We start from the raw sequence: 20,054 nt of genomic DNA, 5'->3' as shown, positions 1-20,054 counted from the left end.
CGCTAAGCACATCAAACTAATGGTAGATGTTGAGAAAGAGAGAAATATATTAGTGGTTGAAAACATGTGTTTTGTTACTATACATGATTTATATCTAAATTATATAAGTTAATATATGACTTGAATAGGTATAAATACACTCCACACATGCCTCTAACAGATGAATATTCTACATACATAAATACAATATCAGGAAAATAGTTTGTTCAACTGACTATAGAGGCGTATTGGAACAAATTAAAAAAGGAGATTTTACATAGTCCATTTTACTCAAATTTAGTTGATGAAAGTACTGATTGAAATGTCGAACACCGTTTGATTGTTTATATTACATATTTGAAAAATGAAGGAGGAGCTCAATGTGCAACAAAGTTTATACATTTTCTTGAAATAAAGGATGGAACAACTCAATGAATGCATGATATAGTGAGAACTATTTTAGCAGAAATGAATATATATTTGACAAAGTGATCCAAGATCTTTTACTTATAGATGCATTAGAATTACATGTAGAATAGCTTATTAACCATGGTACTTAAAAGCACATAAAACAATGTGGAAATAACAAGATAAGAATGAAACCATGATACAAATATTTGATTACAGAGTTCATCCAATTTGGACTACGTCTCACAACCCCGCTCAACAGTGGGGAGGCCTTCATTCATTAAGTGGCATAAAAAGAGATAAAAGTACAAGCAACATTCATATACAACCCTTATACCTCCAATATCGAAGATGGACGAAGAATGGAGAGCCCAGTTTCAAAAAGTGACAGTACCACTGAAATCCTAGCAAAAAATCGTGCATAATAGCCTATCCGAACACCAAATTCAGAGAAATGAAGCGTCTGCACCCTCTTGGAACTTCCCTGTTTCTCAAGGTGAGGTTCCAACCTGTTGTTAGGTCAGATTATTGTTGTACACAATATTTTCAGAGCTTCTATGCCAGTCTCCCCCTTTTTCCTTGTGCGAATCATCCATTATATAACCTTGATCAATCGATTCTTCAATCCCGAGCAGTTCCAACAGAGGACAAGTTTAGCAATGATTCATTTCCATCAGAGGATCTTAGGCATAGAATAGTACGTAGTAACAACCTATTTAAACATAGCATAAACCTCTTAACTTCACGTTAATCCCTTAACCTGGTGGTTTTAACATCGACGACAATAATCCATTAGCAGAGATAGCCTCATTGCAAATCACAATCGGCGTTTTCAATCGGAGACAGTCTTGACTTTTGCGACAAACAGTCTGCAATAACAACAGACCCGAAGACCTATTAAACACATTGTATAATATAATAGATCTGAAAACCATCACAAATCGCAATCAGCGAAAACCAACGAGTCTTATGCTTTGTGAATGCGGCATGTGCGTTATATGATTGCAATATCACAATCGCATCGCTGACTGTTGGGGGCCGATTCTACAACTCTTCCCCTTTGTGATGTGCAATCGCATGGCAACCCTGATCCTGTCGGGGCCAATTCTTTACTGTTGACCTCTTCCGATTTGCAATTGCAAAATGTGAGACCAATGGCGGCCTACCACTTGGAACTTCCCCATTCACCGAAGAATTCTTCCATGTCACCTTCTCCTGCCAATTGTCCAAGTCAAGCCTGGACTTTGAATTGCTCTAACTTCTTCATATGAGCCCAGATTGGAGTGTCATTCAGATCGTTAGAATCAGGATGACAAGCACTTTGATCCGATGCTAATTTTATCTAGATTCTACTGCTTTGAACTTTGACCCTTTTTACCATGCCACTGGTACTTTTTAAAGATCCACCTGGATCAATCCTCCCCACTAAGAGCTTTTGGACCACCAAAAGCCTTTTAAATCAATTGGTAAGTGAGGAAATTACTCCCTCACTTTTTCTTTCTCCATGCACCGAGCTTTACTCAGATGCATTTCTTTGAAGCCAACATGAATGTACTCCACATCTCCCCGTCGTGAAGTTCTGGTTTTCATGTCGAGTATGGTATCTTCAGGCAACTTGTCTAGATACTCTGGTGCGAAATCATCCACTGTAGGAATTTTTGCAACCTCTTTGGTATCCATAAACAATGGAGGTTCATAAAGCTTTAAATTTTCAACATTTACTACTGAGTACATTTGCATATAAGAGGGAAAGTCAAGATGAAAAGCATTGTCTCCACTATTTTCCAATATGGTGAAGGGACCATATCGAATAGATCTAAATTTATTCCCTTCTCCCTTCATTCTATCCTTGCTGATGTGGAGCCATACCTTGTACCAAACTTGAAATTGATGGTCAACTCAGTGCTTATCATGTCTAGCTTTATACCGAGCTTGACCCTTCTCCAACTGCTCCTATACTACCTGATGAATCACCTGTATCCACTGAATAAACTTCCATTCTTTTTTCCTATCATCTCGTCCATTTCCATATTCATATTTCCCAAAGACCATGTCTAAGGGATCCCTTGGTAGATAACCAAAACATGTCTCGAATGGTGAGCTCTGTGTGGATGAATGTGATGCTTGATTGTATGCATGCTGCACATAAGGAAGCTGTTCATCCCACAACTTGGAATGTTTTCCACAATAGCCTCGTAACAAGTGTACCATGGTGCAGTTGACAACCTCTGTCTTCCCATCGGTCTATGGATGAAACTTCATACTTATTTTCAGCTTAGTTTCCATCATTCTCCATAAGCTAGTCCAGAACTCTCCAAGAAAGCGGGAGTCTTGATCTGACACAATAGATGTGGGCAACCCAAAATGGACCCAAATGTGCTGAAAGAAAACATAAGAAATCTTCTCAGCAGTGGCCTGCTTTTTACAAGGCATTAAAATATACATTTTACTAAAATGATCCATGACGACATACAAATAGTCGTGACCTTTCCTAGACATAGGAAAATCACCTAAAAAATCCATGGACACACTTTCCCATGGTCGACTCGGAATAGGGAGTGGTGTGTAGAGCCCAATTTTTCTATTAGAGGGCTTTGAAACAAAATAAAACACACAACCCTTTACAAAACGAGTCACATTGTTTTTCATATGAGGCCAAAAACAAAACCTCTATAAATGACATAAAGCTTTTTCGACCCCAAAATGACCAAACATAAGAGAGGTATGAGCCTCTCGGATTACATGTACCCTTTCATCAATGGGTATACACAATTTTCCAAGGTGATACAATAGTTTTCCCTACAAATAATAATTGTCCACTTGCGATCCATGAGTCAGTTTTGCATAAATCTCTTTAAAACCATTATCGTTAGCATATTGTTCAACATAACTTTCTAACAATAAAGAAGCATTTTACAAAACTACAGATGCAGAAATAGGAGGGCGAGAAAGCATATCTACTAATTTGTTGTTGGCACCCTTCTTGTATTTTATTACCAAATGAAACTGCTAGAGGAATCCCATCCATCTGAAATGACGAGCTTGTTGAAGCTTGGTATGTGCCTGAAGGTATTGCTAGGTTTGATGATCCATATGGATGATGGTCTCCTTGCCGAGCTGGTAGTGTTTCCACTTATTTACACTCTGAACCAAGGCATACAAATCCTTGTCGTACATGGGATAATTCATAACAACCTGGGAGAAAGTCTCTGAATGGCAACATACAAGCTTCCTTTGTTGCATTAATACAACGCTCGTGGAATATCCACTAGCATCTGTCTCAATCTCAAAAGGTTGTTGAAGTTTTGGTAAGGCTAGCACCGGTGTTGTACTGATCTTCTCTTTCAGCGTGTCGAAGGATTTCTGCTGCTTTCCTCCCCACTGAAAGGCCTTCTTCACACTTTTAAATGTGTGTAAGGGGGCTGCGATAATAGAAACGTTTGCAATGAACCTTCTCTAATACTGTAACACACCCAAAAATCTTCATACCTTTGTAACATTTGTGGGCTCAAGCCACTTCATAATCACATCTATATAGATATCTATTTTCAATTGCTGATTACTGACTATGTGACCTAAATAAACTAGAGAGGTCTTCCCAAACTCACACTTTGACAATTTTACATACAATTTTTTATTTTTCAGAACATCAAGAACTTTCTTCACATGACATACATGTTCATCCTTTTTCCTACTATAAACAAGAATATCATTGAGATATACAAGCACAACGTTATCAAGAAAAGGCCTAAAAAAATCATTCATTACCCTCATAACCGTGGCCGAAGCATTGCATAGTTCAAATGGAATCACCATCCATTCGAACAACCCATGCTTGGTTTTGAATGCAGTCTTCCAAATGTCTTGTTTTGCAACTCTAACCTAGTGATATCCACTACGCAAATCCAATTTTGTAAAATAGACATCATTTTCCAACTGATCTAATAATTCATCAATGTGAGGGAGAGGGTATCGATTCTTCACCATAATTTTGTTTAGCGCTATGTAGTCTACACACATTCTCCATGTGTCATCTTTCTTTGGCACCAACACGATCAGTGAGCCGCATAGAGAAGAACTCGGTCTGATGACCCCTTGACTTAGAAATTCTTGTACCTATTTCTTGATCTCCCCCATCTCGATAGAAGTCATCATGTACATGCCAAAAAATACAAAGTTTCCACCTTTGTGTGTTTTATAATAACCCTAATGTGGAATAATTCAATTCTATTTTGCTCATTACTTACAGGCTCATTCAAATAACTAGTACTTTCAATTGAATCAGAATTATTACTAACAAAAAGAGAACCTCTTGCATCCATGACTATGATCAATGTCTCGTTGTCAGAATCTGATCTAAGGTCTTGTTGCATCGTTGCCATTATCTTCTACTTCCCCTTTCCACTGAATCACTTTGGTCTCAGTGCTAGATGTAGATTCCAACAACGGTCCTTGTCATGACCTTCTCTCTTGCAATGCATGCAAGATGGTATTGCTCCTTCCTCTTTCTTAGTTACGAAGATTTTCTTATCCTTCCCCCTACCTTTCTTCTGGATTTTTCCATGTTGAGGTTTGAATGATGTTTTCTTGGCTTGATAATATCTATCATTCTTGCCTCGGCTTTCAAGATGAATGGCCCTTATGCTAGTCGCATCAATCATAGTAGGCTCGAACAATAACAGTGAGTGTCTTATGTAACTATGTAATGCACCATCATACTTAGTTACGGTCTCGGGTGAATCTAATGAGATGCCCAAATTCAATGCTTATTTCTGAAATTCTTCAATGAAGATTTACACATTTTGGCCTTTACCTTGCCTTAGATATTTCCATTCCATTAGTGCCTTTTGTCTATAACCCAAAGGGTAAAATTGGTCTTTCAATGTAGAAATAAAATTGGACCAAGAGGAAAGAAGGTTATCCAACTTTTTTTTGCCCTTATGAAACTTTCTCTCCCACCAAACGAGACTGGTTCCACTCAGCCAAAGAGATGCTAACTTGACCTTTTCCTCATCTTCTTCGATCTGTTGAATATGGAAGTAAATCTCTATCTGTCTTATCCAAATGTTAATTTTTTCTACATTACACTCTCCATTGTACATGGGTAGGTCAAACTTTACATCTAGCTTGAAGAATGGTTTCTTAGATGTATGTTTCTTAGAGTGAGGATGCTCTTCTCCACCACCTTCATGATTTACCGATCCATTGTCATTGACATCTTTCTTCTCGTGCCCAATTGTATTCTCATACTCTAAAAACAACTTGTCCACTTTCTCTGCCATATTGAAGAATAACTTACGGTAATTTTGTTCCTCTTCCCAATGAGATTCTTCGTTGGCCATGTTTCTTCTTCATTATGCACATCCTGCTTTGGGATCAAAGGACTTAAGCTTTCCTTTGCATTTTCGCAGCTTTTTTTGAGTTAGTATATACTCATGAAATTCGCATCGACAAAGACCAACTATGATACCAAACTTGATCCAATATCTTTTATGTAATAGAGCTTATTAACCATGGAACTTAAAAGCACATAAAACAATGCAGAAATAACAAGATAAGCATGAAACCATGACACAAAGATTTGATTATGGAGTTCATCCAATTTGGACTATGTCTCTAGGCCTTGCTCAATAGTGGGGAGGCCTTCATTCATTAAGTGACATAAAAAGAGATAAAAGTACAATCAAAATTCATTTACAATCTTTATACCTCCAAGCTAGAACATGGACAAAGAATGGAGATCCCAAATTCAAAAACAGAAAGTACCACTGAAATCCTCGTGAAAAATCATGCAGAATCGCCTATCCGAACACCCAATTCGAAGAAATGAAGCTTCTGTACCCTCTCGGAACCTCCCTATTGCTCAAGGTGAGGTTCTGACCTGCTGTCAAGACGAGTTACTACTATACACAATAATTTATGAACTTCTATGCCATTCTCCCCCTTTTTCCCCGTGTGGACCGTCCATTATATAACCTTGATTAGTCGATTAATTAATCCTGGGTAGTTCCAACAGAGGACAAGTTTAACAATGGTTCGTTTCCATTAGAGGATCTCGGGCCTGGAATAGTACGCAGTAAAAACCTGTTTAAACATACCATAAACCTCTTAATGCACGTTAATCCCTTAACCCGATGGTTTTAACATCGATGGAAATAATCCATCAACGTAGATAACCTCATTGCAAATCACAATTAGCGTTTTCAATCGATTGATAGTCTTGACCTTTGCGACAAGCGGCCTGCGATAACGATGGAATCGACGGGCTATTAAACACAATGTATAATATATCGGATTTGAAAACCATCACAAATAAAAAACAGTAGGAACTGATGGGTCTTATGGTTTGCGAATGTGGCATGTTCGATATGCGATTGCGATATCGCAATCGCATCCTTGACTGTTGCGGCCTGAGTATGTAACTCTTCCCCTTTGTGATGTGTGATCACATCGCAACCTTGATCCTGCTGGGGCTGATTCTTTACCACCAACCTCTTTTGATCTGCAATTGCAAAATGTCGGACCAATGGTAGCTTGCCACTTGGTGCTTCCCCATTCACCGAAGAATTCTGCCACGTCACCTTCTCCTACCACCTGTCGAAGTCAAACCTGAACTTTGACTTTCTCTAACTTCTTCATATGAGCTCAGATTCGAGTGTCGTTCACATCATTAGAATCAGGATGACGAGCACTTTGATCCAATGCTAAGTTTATCTAGATTCTGTCACTTTGAGTTTTGATCCTTTTTACCATCTCACTGGTACTTTTTAAAGATCCACATAGACCACAAAGTTAGTTGGTTTTGGCTTAGATGGTGCATCTTCCTTGAGGGGTATTCATGAAGGTTTGCTTATGAGCTTCATCGAGCTTGTCTTCATTTATTAGATATCTATTAAATAACTCATAGGGAAGCATTAGAAGCCAATGATGCTTCATCTCATTTTTTAGAGTTGCAATATATTGACAAATTTGTAAACAAAATTTGTTCATGGCTTGGGAAATCAATTAAAAGACACAGAGAATTAAAAGAGGTAATGGAATCATTTCATATCAATAAGTTAGAAGTTTTACAAATTTATAAAATTAGGCAGCTCTGTAGATGCAAGGTCATGGAAACACTTGTTAAACTCACGCTTCTTTGTTAAATAATAGGGAGTTAGGGGAGAAAAACATGTATTAGTTGGAAACAATATTTTGTTGGAATTTGACAACTAATTGTGTAAATATGTGTAAAAATTGTATTTACTACCAAATTGGTTTTATACCGAAACAACAATTAGGTAATGGAGGAGGCATTTATAAAATGATGAATACCCGAACTATTGTAAGTGTGGAGAATAATTGTTGATTTAATAGAAAATCCAATCCCTTGCCCCGTGGATGTTTCCTTGACACTCTGTGAAGGTTTTACCATGCAAAAACATTGTGTTTTTTTACTTGTGCCTTTGCATTCAGTTTCATTTATACATTTCTTGTTTAATTAACTGCTTGGCAAACAAGTCATATCAGAGCCATTCCGTTGAGTTGAAAAAACTGGGAGCCCTCGAAGAGAGACGTTGCGTGGCAGCTGTTGAAGAAAAAGAACCCGTCTTTTTTTTCTTTTCTTTTTTGTGTGCAACAACTGAAGAAAAAGAAAACTGTTTTTTTGTGTAGCTACTGAAGAATAAGAAACCTGTCATTTTTTGTTTAAGCTACGAGTCCAGCAAGGAGCAGTCGCTGAAGAATAAGAAACCCGTCATTTTTTGTTTAAGCTGCCAGTCCAACAAGGAGCAACCGTTGAAGGAAAAAAAGGGTTCATTCCAGTCATTCTAACTGGTTGAAAAGTTTGAAGAGTTCGAAGGGAGAAAAGGCCTTTTCTTTATTAGCACTAGTTGAAGAGTTTGAAGGGAGCGACGAGAACCGTCAAGGTTTGGAATAGTGCACCCAAACTCGAAGAGCTCATGCCCACACTGAAATTTGCTGCCTGAGAAAGCCATTAAAATAATTTGAGCCCATTTGGAAGTTTAAAAAGCATAGATGTGATGATGGAGACATAAAAAAATGCTACCACTATCAAGAGAAGGAGCCTGATCGGTTTTCTGAAAGGAGAAGAGTTGTCGTCACTGCTGCTATTGAGGAAGAAGGCTGCCACAAGAGCTGAGCCACCATTTTTTTTTTTAAATCAGTCAGTGCTAGAGACAGAGCCATTTTATTTGCCTACCTGAGTCCGTTGAATTCCACTGGAGGAGCAGCCTACTGTCTGAGGGTTTGGTGAAAACAGAAAGAAAAGAAAAATTTGTTGAATGCAAATTTTTCCTTTTGTTTTGGTAGGGTTTCTTTGGTTGAAAAGAAAGGAAGGAAATTTTTAAGCAGCAGTGAAACTGTTTTTTTTCCAAGTAACTGGAAAATTGGAAAGGGTTGAAGTGGGTTTGAAGTTTTTTTTCGCGAAAATTCTGGAAATTTTTTGGGGTCAATTTTAGAAATCAGAAATGTTTTTTTTTAAATAATTGAATCAGGAAGAAGGAAGAGAATCCGGATTTGTTTTGAAATAGAAATTGAATCTAAAAGTGAACCCTTAGTTGGAAGAACCCTAGGAAGAAAATCTAGAAGCAAATTCTTTTTTAACCCTATAGGAAGAAAATGGCGAAGATGATGAATGCAAAGTTCGAGGTGGAGAAATTCACTGGCAAGAACAACTTTTCTCTATGGAAACTAAAAGTTAGGTATTTTCTAGTGCAAAAAGGGTTGCACAAAGCATTGGACACTGAAAATATGAAACCTGCTAGCATGATAGATTCAAATTAGGAGGACTTGGATTCCCGAGCTCTCAGTACCATCAGGTTATGCCTGGCGGATGAAGTTCTCTTCAACATTGTTGAAGAGAGTACAACGACATGTTTATGGGAAAAACTGGAAAAACTATATATGACAAAATTGTTAACCAATAGAATTTATTTGAAAAGACAATTGTACAGTCTACGGATGAAGGAGGGTACAAAATTTGCAGAACATTTAAATATTTTTAATACACTTATATGCCAATTATCAGATATGGAAGTTAAAATTCAGGAAGAAGACAAAGCTATAACCTTGTTGTGTTCTCTTCTCGAGTCATGGGACCACTTCATAACTTCAATTAGTTTGAGCACTGCTGATTCTTTGAAATTTGAATCAGTTGTGGGAGCTCTCTTGTTTGAAGAAGTACAAAGGAAATCCAATACTGAAACATCAACACTAGAAGCCATGATAGCCAGAGGACGGTCAAAGGAAAGAGGAGGAAAAACAAGGGGATCTTCTGGATCAAAATCAAAGAGAAAGAAGTGTAAGGCAAAATGTTGGCACTACAATAAAATTCAACACCTTAGGAAAGACTCTTGGAAATGAAAAGAGTCTGATAACCCGAAGCAGGAAGCAAATCAGGTTGATTCAGGTATGATAGACAAAGTTTTATTTGATGAAGAGTTATGTATGATAGATGAAACTTTACCTGTATGTAATGTCCCTTAGGATTTTGAAAGTTGGTTGTTAGACTCTAGGGCTTCTCATTACATGTGTCCACACATAAATTGGTTTACTTCATATGAAGATGTAAATGGTAGTTCTGTGTTTATGGGTAATAATGTATCATGTCAGATTGTTAGGATGGGAAATATCGGGATTAAAATATATGATAACACAGTTAGAACATTAACTAGTGTTAGACATGTACCTGAATTGAAGAAAAATTTGATTTCTTTGGGAGTGTTGGATTCGTATGGTTATAAGTTTGCAGGTTAGAATGGAGTGCTAAAAGTCTTTAAAGGTGCCCTAGTTGTTATGAAAGCAGAAAAGGTTGGAAATATTTACAGACTCAAAGGAAGTACTCAGGTAAGTGAAGCAACGATTGTGCCAGAGAAAGAATAAGAAGGTACTCACCTATGGCATCATCGATTGGGTTACATGAGCAAGAAAGGTCTTCAGGTACTGATGAAACGTAAATCACTTCCTATTTTGAAATCCTTGAAGTTGGATTTCTATAAACATTGTGTGTATGGAAAACAATGTAAACAAAGATTTAAAACTGAAAGTCATAATACTAAAGAAATATTGGATTATATTCATTTTGATCTGTGGGGACCATCTCCTGTTGCATCATATGGAGGTGCTTAGTATTTTTTAATATTTATTGATGATTTCTCCCGTAAAGTTTGGGTATTTATGTTGAAAAAGGAAGCTCATGTATTCAATGTCTTTAAACAATTTAAAGCAATGATAGAAAAAAGAATAGGCAAATCAATTAAATGTTTAAGAACTAACAATGGTGGTGAATTTACTTCTCTAGAATTAGAACAATACTGTAAGGATGAAGGAATTGTTAGACAAAAAACTGATGTTTATACACCTCAACAAATTGGTGTTGCTGAACGTATGAATTAGACTCTTATGGAAAGAGCCAGAAGCATGATCAGCAATGCTAATCTACAAAAGGAGTTGTGGGCAGAAGCAATATCCATTGCTTGTTATTTAGTTAACAGGTCACCTTCATTAGCAATTAATTGTAAAATTCCTGAAGAAGTTTGGTCATGTCACTCTTGCGATTATTCACGTTTAAGGATAATTGGTTGTGATGCCTATGCTCTTATTCCTAAAAATCAGCGTTCAAAATTAGATCCAAAATTAAAATGTTATGTCTTTGTTGGGTATGACTATGCGGTGAAAGGATACAGGTTGTGGGTTCCTACGTTGTGGAAGATAGTCAATAGTAGAGATGTAACATTTGATGAATATTCTCTTTTAAAATCAAATGATGAAAGAATTGAACAAGAACATGTATCTCCAAATCAACAAATTCAGTTGGAGGCTAGACCTTTTTTTGAAAGTTGAAAAGAATGAGAGACTTTTGGAGGAAAAGGTGATGAAGATACAAAGGAAATTGTTGAATTTTTTGAACCAGTTCAGCAACCAGTCACTCTAAGAAGGTCTACAAGGGAAATAAAAACTCCCAAAAGGTATGAATATTCTACTTCATCTTTTGCTTTGATTACTGAAGATGGGGAACCTTCTTGTTATCAGGAAGCAGTAGATGATACAAATAGCAGAAAATGGAAAATGACTATGGAAGAAGAAATGGATTCCTTAGCCATGAACAATACTTGGGATCTTGTAGAACTTCCTGAAGGGAGAAGTGTTGTTGGATGCAAATGGGTCTTCAAATTGAAACGGAAAGCTGATGGAAGTTTCGAAAGGTATAAGGCGAGATTGGTAGCAAAAGGTTATTCTTAGGTTGAAGGTATTGACTTTCATGATATTTTTTCACCAGTTGTAAAACTTGTTTCTATTTGTACTGTGTTGGCACTAACTGCATTACTTAACCTTGAGTTAGAATAGTTAGATGTTAAAACAAATTTTCTACATGGTGATTTGGATGAAGAGATATATATGGAACAACCATAAGGTTTTGTACAAGGTCGCAGCAGAAGATTAGTTTGCAAGCTCAGGAAATCATTGTATGGCCTGAGGCAGTCTCCCAGGCAATGGTACAAGAAGTTTGACTCCTTCATGGTGAGCTAGAACTTTATTAGAAGTGAGTACGATGATTACGTATACTTCAAGAATTTTAGTGGCATATTCATTATCTTAGTTTTGTATGTTGATGATATGCTTATTGCAAGCAAAAACATGGAAGAGATCAACAGACTAAAGGCTCGGATCTCTAGGACGTTTGATATGAAGGATCATGGAGCACCAAAACATATCTTGGGCATGGAGATATATAGAGACAGGAAAAATGGTAAGATTTGGTTATCACAGCAGAGGTATATGGAAAGAGTACTTGAAAAGTTTTGTATGAACAATGTGAAACCTGTTAATGTTCCATTAGCTTCCCATTTTAAGCTTTCTTCGATTTTGAGTCTTATAACTGATGAAGAAAAGCAATGTATGTCTCATGTACCATATGCAAATGTTGTAGGAAACTTAATGTATTGGATGGTATCTACAAGACCTGACATTTCCCATGCAGTTGGAGTTGTCAGTAGGTTCATGGAAAATCCATGTGAAGAACATTGGCGAGAAGTGAAATGGGTGCTTCAATATCTAAGAGGTACAAGTGACTATTGCATAATCTTTAATGGTGGTGAAGGATCAGCCTTTGGATATGTAGATGCTAATTATGCAAGTGATTTGGACAAAAGGAGATCTACTATAGGTGATGTCTTTACTCTTGCAGGTGGAGAAATTAGTTGGATGTCAAAGCTTCAAGAAACAGTTGCGTTGTCCACTATTGAAGCAGAATATATAGCTGCTTCAGATGCCAATAAAGAAGTAATATGGTTAAAGGGTCTACTTTATGAGATTGGAAGGATGCAGGAAAGAGTGAATGTACTCTGTGACAATCAGAGTGCTATTCACTTGGCTACAAATCCAGCTTATCACAACAAGACCAAGCACATTGATGTAAGGTATCATTTTCTGAGACATGTGATTGATAACGAAAAAGTAGCTCTTAAGAAGGTCCATACACGATAAAATTTTGCAGACATATTTACGAAGCCAGTTACAATAGAGAACCTGTGATGGTGTTTAGCTTCTCTTGGCTTGCAGAAGAGATGATGAATGGGCATGGGCAAGGGATTAGAAAAATTGTTGTCAAGGTGGAGTTTGTTGGAATTTGACAACTAATTGTGTAAATATGTGTAAAAATTGTATTTGACTACCAAGTTGGTTTTATACCGAAACAACAGTTATGTAACGGAGGAGGCTCTTATAAAATGATGAATGCTCGAACTATTGTAAGTGTGGAGAATAATTGTTGATTTAATAGGAAATCCAATCCCTTGCCTCGTGGATGTTTCCTTGACACCCTATTAAGGTTTTACCATGTAAAAACATTGTGTTTTTTTACTTTGCCTTTGCATTTAGTTTCATTAAGTTTCATTTAAACATTTCTTATTTAATTAACCACTTGGCCAACATATTTCAAGGGCATTTTTGCATCCTTCTACTTGCAGATGTGCTCATTGAATTAAATAAATTGAATCAAAAGTTCCAAGAGGACCCTGTTGATATTACATCCATTAGCACTACTTCAGATGTTTCTATTAGCATGTTTCATAAACAATTTTTGGGAAACTTTTTGGGTTAGGTGCAATGTGCATATCCTCTTTCTTAGTTAAAGCAGAAGGAGAAACCTTTGAATTTGCAGATAGCACACGTATGGTACATTTACATACATTTAGGTTTGAAATTTTTTCAAAGATGCAAAGATTGGGGAAACTAGATAATTGTATTATTTTGGGAAAACGTTTTTTTGTAAACGTCATTGAATCTTTAGATAGGAGATTCACAAATTTACATATATTTAATGTTTGCTATGTTTTCTATTCCTTGACATTATTATGAAGAATTGACTAATAGAGACTGTCAAAGAAAAAGAGGGTTGAAATGTTTATCTAAAAAATATAGTGTTGGGAAATCACTGGTGATTGCCCAACACTGCTAGATGTTTGTGTAAAATGGATGAATTTATTGAATGGTTTGAAGACTTTCCATATTTGATGCAATTAATTAAAACAATTAAGGAAAACTATTCACATTATCTCAACAAGCATAACAATGTATGAAAGAGGCTTCTAAAAATTAAACAAGATAAAAAATGATGATAGATCAAGACTTTCATTAGAGACACTAGATATGGATACGTTATTGTTTTTGTCTCTTAGTGCACCTCGTGCTCTAAATGAAGTAGATTGGAATGCTATTTATGGTGTATGGAAACAAATGAAAACTAGAAACCCTTTTCCATTGGGCAAATAGATTTATATTTCCAATGATGCAATGATGTAAGGCTAGATACTTTTGAAGATCATCCAATGAATAGAAGAAACATATGTTTACCTTTTTTAATGGAATTTGAGAAAAATGCTTGTTTATTTACTAAGTTCTATTGAAATTTTATAGTGTTTTAATGTAGTCTTAAAATTTTTAAGATTTTATAGATTTAGAGAGACACTATTTCATTTGGGCAATTTTTTATGAAGGGTTTATTTAATATGTACACTCCGCAGTTTTTTTTTTATAACTTTTCATCTTTGAAAGGTTAGATGAATATAAGAAAGACAGTTTTTTTTATAACTTTTCATTTTTGAAGGGTTAGATGAATATATGCCCCTCTAAATAAAATGACTAAACCACAATGATTTAAAATTAATTACGAAATTAATTCTTACTCGTATTATTTACGAGTTGAAAGGAATAAATAAGCCCAGTTTGTAAATTCCAAGTCATTGAATTGAAAGGAATAAGCACATGTGTAAATTCCAAGTGACTTTATAAAAATAGATATCTTCAAATTTAACATTTTAGCATATTTAGTGGTACGGTTCTTGACAGGTGTATAATTTGAAGCTTCCAAGAAAAGATCAAGACAGAAACCAAGAAAGTAAGAGCTCACATGAATATCAAGTGTGAATTTAACAAACATTCTTAGAAGAGTTGCTTGTTTTGTTCACAATGCAATAAAAAACGAGCAATGTTGCAATGTTGATTTTTATCATCTTTTGGTCTCCCATTGTTTCTAATCGTAGATGTGTGCTTGGAAAGGTTTTACCTCAGGTTTAAAGACGCTCCCTGTAGTATTGTAGGAGATCCCCTCAATAAGAATGGATTTTACAACAGTGGGAAAACTTTCTGAACTGTCTGGTGGTTCTCTGATGTTGCCACCAACACATGCCTTAACAACTGTCATCTACACACCAAGTATGATTTCTTATTTGGATGGGTTAAGGTTCACTTATAATTAATAACAAGATTGTAAACTGGGCCAAGCCATTTTTTTAATATGGAAAAACACTAAAATGAGAAAGAATTACGCTCATATTAAGCAATGACAATGACCCACCTGATTCATGGTCAGTGTCCCTGTTTTGTCACTACAAATTGTTGTAGCAGAACCCATAGTCTCACAGGCTGACAACCTACGTACCTGCAATTCGTGGAATTTTTAAGATGCTGAAAACCAAGTAACCCATCAATCCATAGTAATAAATTATTTTGATTCAAATACTAACCAAAGCTTTGTCAACCATCATCTTCTTCATTGAATAAGCTAGACTGTCAATAAAATGAAGAGAAGACATGTTAAGAAAAGAACAGTAACTCTCAATATTGCAACTAAATATTGATCTCAATAAGCTAAATCTTAAAAAATTCTGTGATGAATCCTACGTTAAGGTCACTGCCAATGGAAGTCCTTCTGGAACTGCAACAACAACAATGGTGACCTAGAAACAGATACTTTCATTAGTACTCTTCATTACATTTTCATAAAATTCTTGGAAATGATTTTATAGAAGCCATCCATTCAAGCATAAGACTGACAAGATATTGAATGTAGGCATGCTGGCTTACCGCAATTGCAAAGATTTTAACAATTCCATCAATTGCATCTCCAACCTTAGTCTTTCCTGCTTGAAACATGGGTTTCCCATTGGAGTCTTCTATATGTCCTGTAAAGAATCTGATAAAACAAAACACAAAGTACAGTCAGTACAGGGAACATATGAGAGTGGAAAACACAAACAATTTAGAATAAAAAAGTCAAGGGTAGTATCACTTACCTAATCAAGAGGATAACAAGGACTACAACTGCAACTGTAAGTCCAACCTTACCGATAAAAGTCGCAACACCATTGAGATGGACCTATTATAAACAAGACTCTCTGTGAGTGTTGAAGATGTGAAGTACCATTCACGGCACAGAATAGAATGCAAATTAAACGAGTTGGAGACGACAGACCTGTAAGGGAGTTTCTTCAGCATTATCCTCTGATATGCTAGCCATCAATACACCCCACTCAGTATTTAATCCCACACCAGTTACCTGAAATAAGGCATTATAACTTCAAACCAACCCCCTACTATCAAACAGAACAGAAAACAACATTGGTAGAGAAAAGTAATCCTTTCAATCACAATCAGGAATCATAACTATCTCCAAACGATTAAACAAACATATAAACTCACCAGCATGGTACCATAGCCATCCGCTACCTTACAGCCAGACAACATAAAGGGATTTTTCTGATTTTTGTTGACCTATTAAGAAAAGGAAAGAGACAGTCATAGACTGATGCAAGTGTTACAAACTTTGCTTCGCTAATAGGCGAAGATGCAAAGATGCCAGCAAGAGAGGTACATACAAAGTTACTCTCCCCAGTCATACTAGATTCATCAATTGACAGGGAATATCCAGTAATAAGAATGCCATCTGCAGGGACCTGTAAAGAAAAGATGCGTCTTTCAGAACATGGTTATTCAATTTCTCAAATGAAACAAGGCATTGATGGCATTAGTACATTTTAAGATACCTGGTCACCAATATTGAGGGGTACAACATCACCAACAACAAGACTGAATATGGAAACTTTATGTCTTCTTCCACCCCTTATCACCTAAGGACGCAATACCAAACAGTGTTTAGTTAGTTACGATACCAAAAAGCAAATCTCAAGCATTCTTTACGTCTTCTTTCTCCCTTCATCACCTAAAAAGGAAATACAAAATAGTGTATAATCACAATACCAAAAGGCAAATGTCAACCATTCCACGTATGTATATAGACAAAATCTGAGGCGGTTGGTGACAGGAGATGTACCTGAAGTTGAATGTCTTTCTTCACTTCATTCAGAGTTTGGAAATGAAGAGATTGTCTGTAATCACTGATTGCTGCAAAGAAAGAGACAAAAATATCAATGTGTTCATAAATAAATAAGTATATAGTGCAATAAGCAAGCATTGTGAATGAAATAAGATAATCTAATTCTTAAAAATAGGTAAATACAAAGTATACATTGGTACTGTTTATTCTTTGGAGATGACCCTAACATTCATAGACTTCTATATTTTTACCCTACAGAAAATTGACTGGCTATTCCATTAACATATGGTACATGACACTAGTAAACAATGGAATGAATAGGAAAGAATCCGAGCCACTCTATTACCAGTGATGTTATAAAGAGTACCATGGCCATGATAGAGTTTGATTTTATAGCAAAACTTTTCAATACCTAAATGATAAGAATTTTCCAGACATATCACCATTAGAGGTTAATTTTATAACAAAGTTTTTCAATGCCTAAATGATGAGAATTTTCCCGACAGACATATTAACACGAGATGTTAATTTTAGCAAAGTTTTTCAATACCTAAGGGATGAGAATTTTCCAAACATATAACCACTTTGGGAACGGGTAATTTAAAAATGGACATTGTGTTGCAGTAGCACTCTGAATCATAGCTATCAAATTTGATCGTATCGATAAAAATAATTTAGTGATTTGATTAGTGTGATGGTTTTTGATGGTCCATCAAACATATATCGACAATTTTCAGTCTTCGCACTTACTCCTCCCTCAGTAACTGCTCTAGATATGCATGGGAACACCTTTCCATATAAAAAGAAAGAAATCTATCATTGTTTTCTATAATCCTCATGCATATCTTTATTTCCTGTAATCTGAATGAATATATAAATATTAATATTCTGTAATAGAATCATCCAAATGAAACTGACGTTCTTAGAAAAAATCGGGCGAGGAGCGATGGCTGCGTTTCAAGGTTTTAGGGTTTCAGCAGACTATGCCGCCGCCGCTCCTGAAAGTCTGCACTGCGCTCAAACGGGCAAAGGCCTGATCGCTGGTCACTCAGCGCTTGTTTCTCCCCTCTTGCACTGGAACGGATTCTCTAATGGGATAGATTTCAACGATTCAAGCTACAGCAAGAAGAGTACGGCGTATTACCCTATCTTCTGGACGCGGATCGAAAATCTCAAAGCGGCACTAGTCTTTTATACAGAGATTCTTACTCTGAAACAACCGATCCTCACCCAGACTTGTCAGGATGCGCTCCCCGCTGCGAACGCACTGCACAGGCCTGGCAGATCCGTTTGCGTCCATGAAAAACATAGGCGCATGGTGTACATGCTCCATTTGGGCAAGGCGATGATCCGATCTGACGGGCCAGGAATGATTGCAATTGACAGGGTCGAGGATCAAGCTTGTGGAAGGAATATGGACCTGGATCCACAGTGTTCAGGGTTTTCTCTGCTCTTGGCTGCGCAGATCTGGTCTTCCTTCACCTTGACGCAGCGTTTTAACAGAGGGTCCACTGTTCCCTTAACGGCAGATCCGCGTTGGGACCTGGATTCGTGCTATGAAGTCCCTCTCTCTGCAGCGAAACAAATTTTCATCAGAGCAACAGAAGGCAGACATTTTTGTCTGCAGATCTGGGGAAGCATGAGGGTTCTGGAGCTCAAAAAAAAAATCCAGGACAAACTGGGAATCCCGATTGCATTTCAAATCTTAATTTTTTCTGGGATATGCATGCAGGAACATCACACCCTCCAGCACTACAGGGTAGCAAAGGACTCAACAATTATCCTCAATCACCGTCTGCGAGGTGGGTCAAAGGGATCTACATCAAAACCTACTGGCACTTATCGTGATGCAGCCAAAGGGACAGAACCTCTAAAGGGGAAAGAACCGGCAGCAGCCAATATATTGCCGGGGCAGTATATCGTGGATCAAATGCCAGAGAGCCCCTCCATCTCGCTGGATATTCCAGAGGTAAAGTGCATTTTTTCAGATCTGAAAAAAAATGCTGTTATCTGTAGATTTAACGGTTTCTGGCCTAAAACTGAGGCTTTGTATCAATGGATTCACACGGTCTGGACAAAAAACTGCCAGATCCACCTATGCTCAAAGGGTTTCTTCATAGTAGTATTCCTCGTAGAAGAAGAAAAGGAAAAAATTCTCAGTGAAGGACCATGGTTCTGGGGCAGTGCGGGGTTATTTGTCACCCCATGGTTCCAAGAGTTTGATGCAAACACTATGGTGGTATCAAGGATGCCAGTATGGGTAAGGTTGCATAATCTCCCAATACACTTTTGGCATTTCAAGACCTTATCAGCTATAGGGAATACCCTTGGAAGAATGTTAAAGATTGATACAGATAGACATTTAAAAGGAATTTTTACTTTTGCTAGGATATGCGTCGAGGTAGATCTCAGCCAAGGATTACCTGAAAACATCATCCTGAATTTTAACAATATTCAGTGGAAACAACCTTTGGATTATGAAAACACAGCATTCAGGTGCAGGGGATGTCAACAAACAGGTCATTTGCTCAATGCATGTCCCAGCAAGAGCAAGCCACAACAAAGGAAGCACAAAGGGTGGCAGAACCTAGATGAAGTATTAAAGAGGAGAACAGCACGAAAGAAAACCCCTCCGGTAACAGAAGAGGAAGAAACAGAAGCAGAAGAGGATGATACCACCATAGAGGAAGTTGAAATAGAGAATCAGAAGGAAAACAGAGTAGTCAACAAGGAACCACAGCCACATATTATTCAGGCAGAGACCCAGCAAAACAATGCAGAGCTGATAAGCGTGGATCAAAGCATGGGAGGCAACAAAAGGCACCACCACTCAGACACTTCAGATTCAGATAAAGAATCAGGGCAGCCGAACGAAACAACTCAGATAGTCATTGCTTCGATCGAGCCCACTCTGGGTGAGTGGCGCAAGGTCGAAAAGAAAAAGGGGCGAAAAACATGAAGCATGAGCCTCGCTCATTGCTGGAGACATTTTTTCCCCCCTTTTTTGTCTCTGTTCTATTCTCTTCTTTTCTTCTTTGGGGTGCGTCAGCAC

At 37.1% G+C, this 20,054-nt stretch overlaps 1 protein-coding gene across 1 annotated transcript in view; it reads right to left on the bottom strand.

Annotated features, from left to right (window-relative positions):
- The window catches only part of LOC149241486 (calcium-transporting ATPase 8, plasma membrane-type-like), a 391,510-nt gene that overhangs the window by 138,513 nt on the left and 232,943 nt on the right, over positions 1-20,054 (bottom strand). The window contains exons 8-18 of the mRNA XM_089370563.1: positions 17,000-17,070; positions 16,713-16,796; positions 16,545-16,622; positions 16,369-16,440; positions 16,142-16,225; positions 15,963-16,045; positions 15,754-15,862; positions 15,571-15,626; positions 15,414-15,456; positions 15,245-15,328; positions 14,954-15,091 (exon numbers count right to left, since the gene is read on the bottom strand). Of these exons, the coding sequence (XP_089226689.1) occupies positions 14,954-15,091; positions 15,245-15,328; positions 15,414-15,456; positions 15,571-15,626; positions 15,754-15,862; positions 15,963-16,045; positions 16,142-16,225; positions 16,369-16,440; positions 16,545-16,622; positions 16,713-16,796; positions 17,000-17,070 (902 nt within the window). The remainder of the gene's footprint in view (positions 1-14,953; positions 15,092-15,244; positions 15,329-15,413; positions 15,457-15,570; positions 15,627-15,753; positions 15,863-15,962; positions 16,046-16,141; positions 16,226-16,368; positions 16,441-16,544; positions 16,623-16,712; positions 16,797-16,999; positions 17,071-20,054) is intronic.

This window comes from Pinus tabuliformis, chromosome 8 (genome assembly GCF_031772625.1).
Source record: "Pinus tabuliformis cultivar Carrire ecotype Pingquan chromosome 8, CPIR1, whole genome shotgun sequence".
NCBI classification, from domain to species: Eukaryota; Viridiplantae; Streptophyta; class Pinopsida; order Pinales; family Pinaceae; genus Pinus; species Pinus tabuliformis.
The sequence above is the reverse complement of the archived record's forward strand: the minus strand, read 5'-3'. Positions and strand labels throughout refer to the sequence as shown.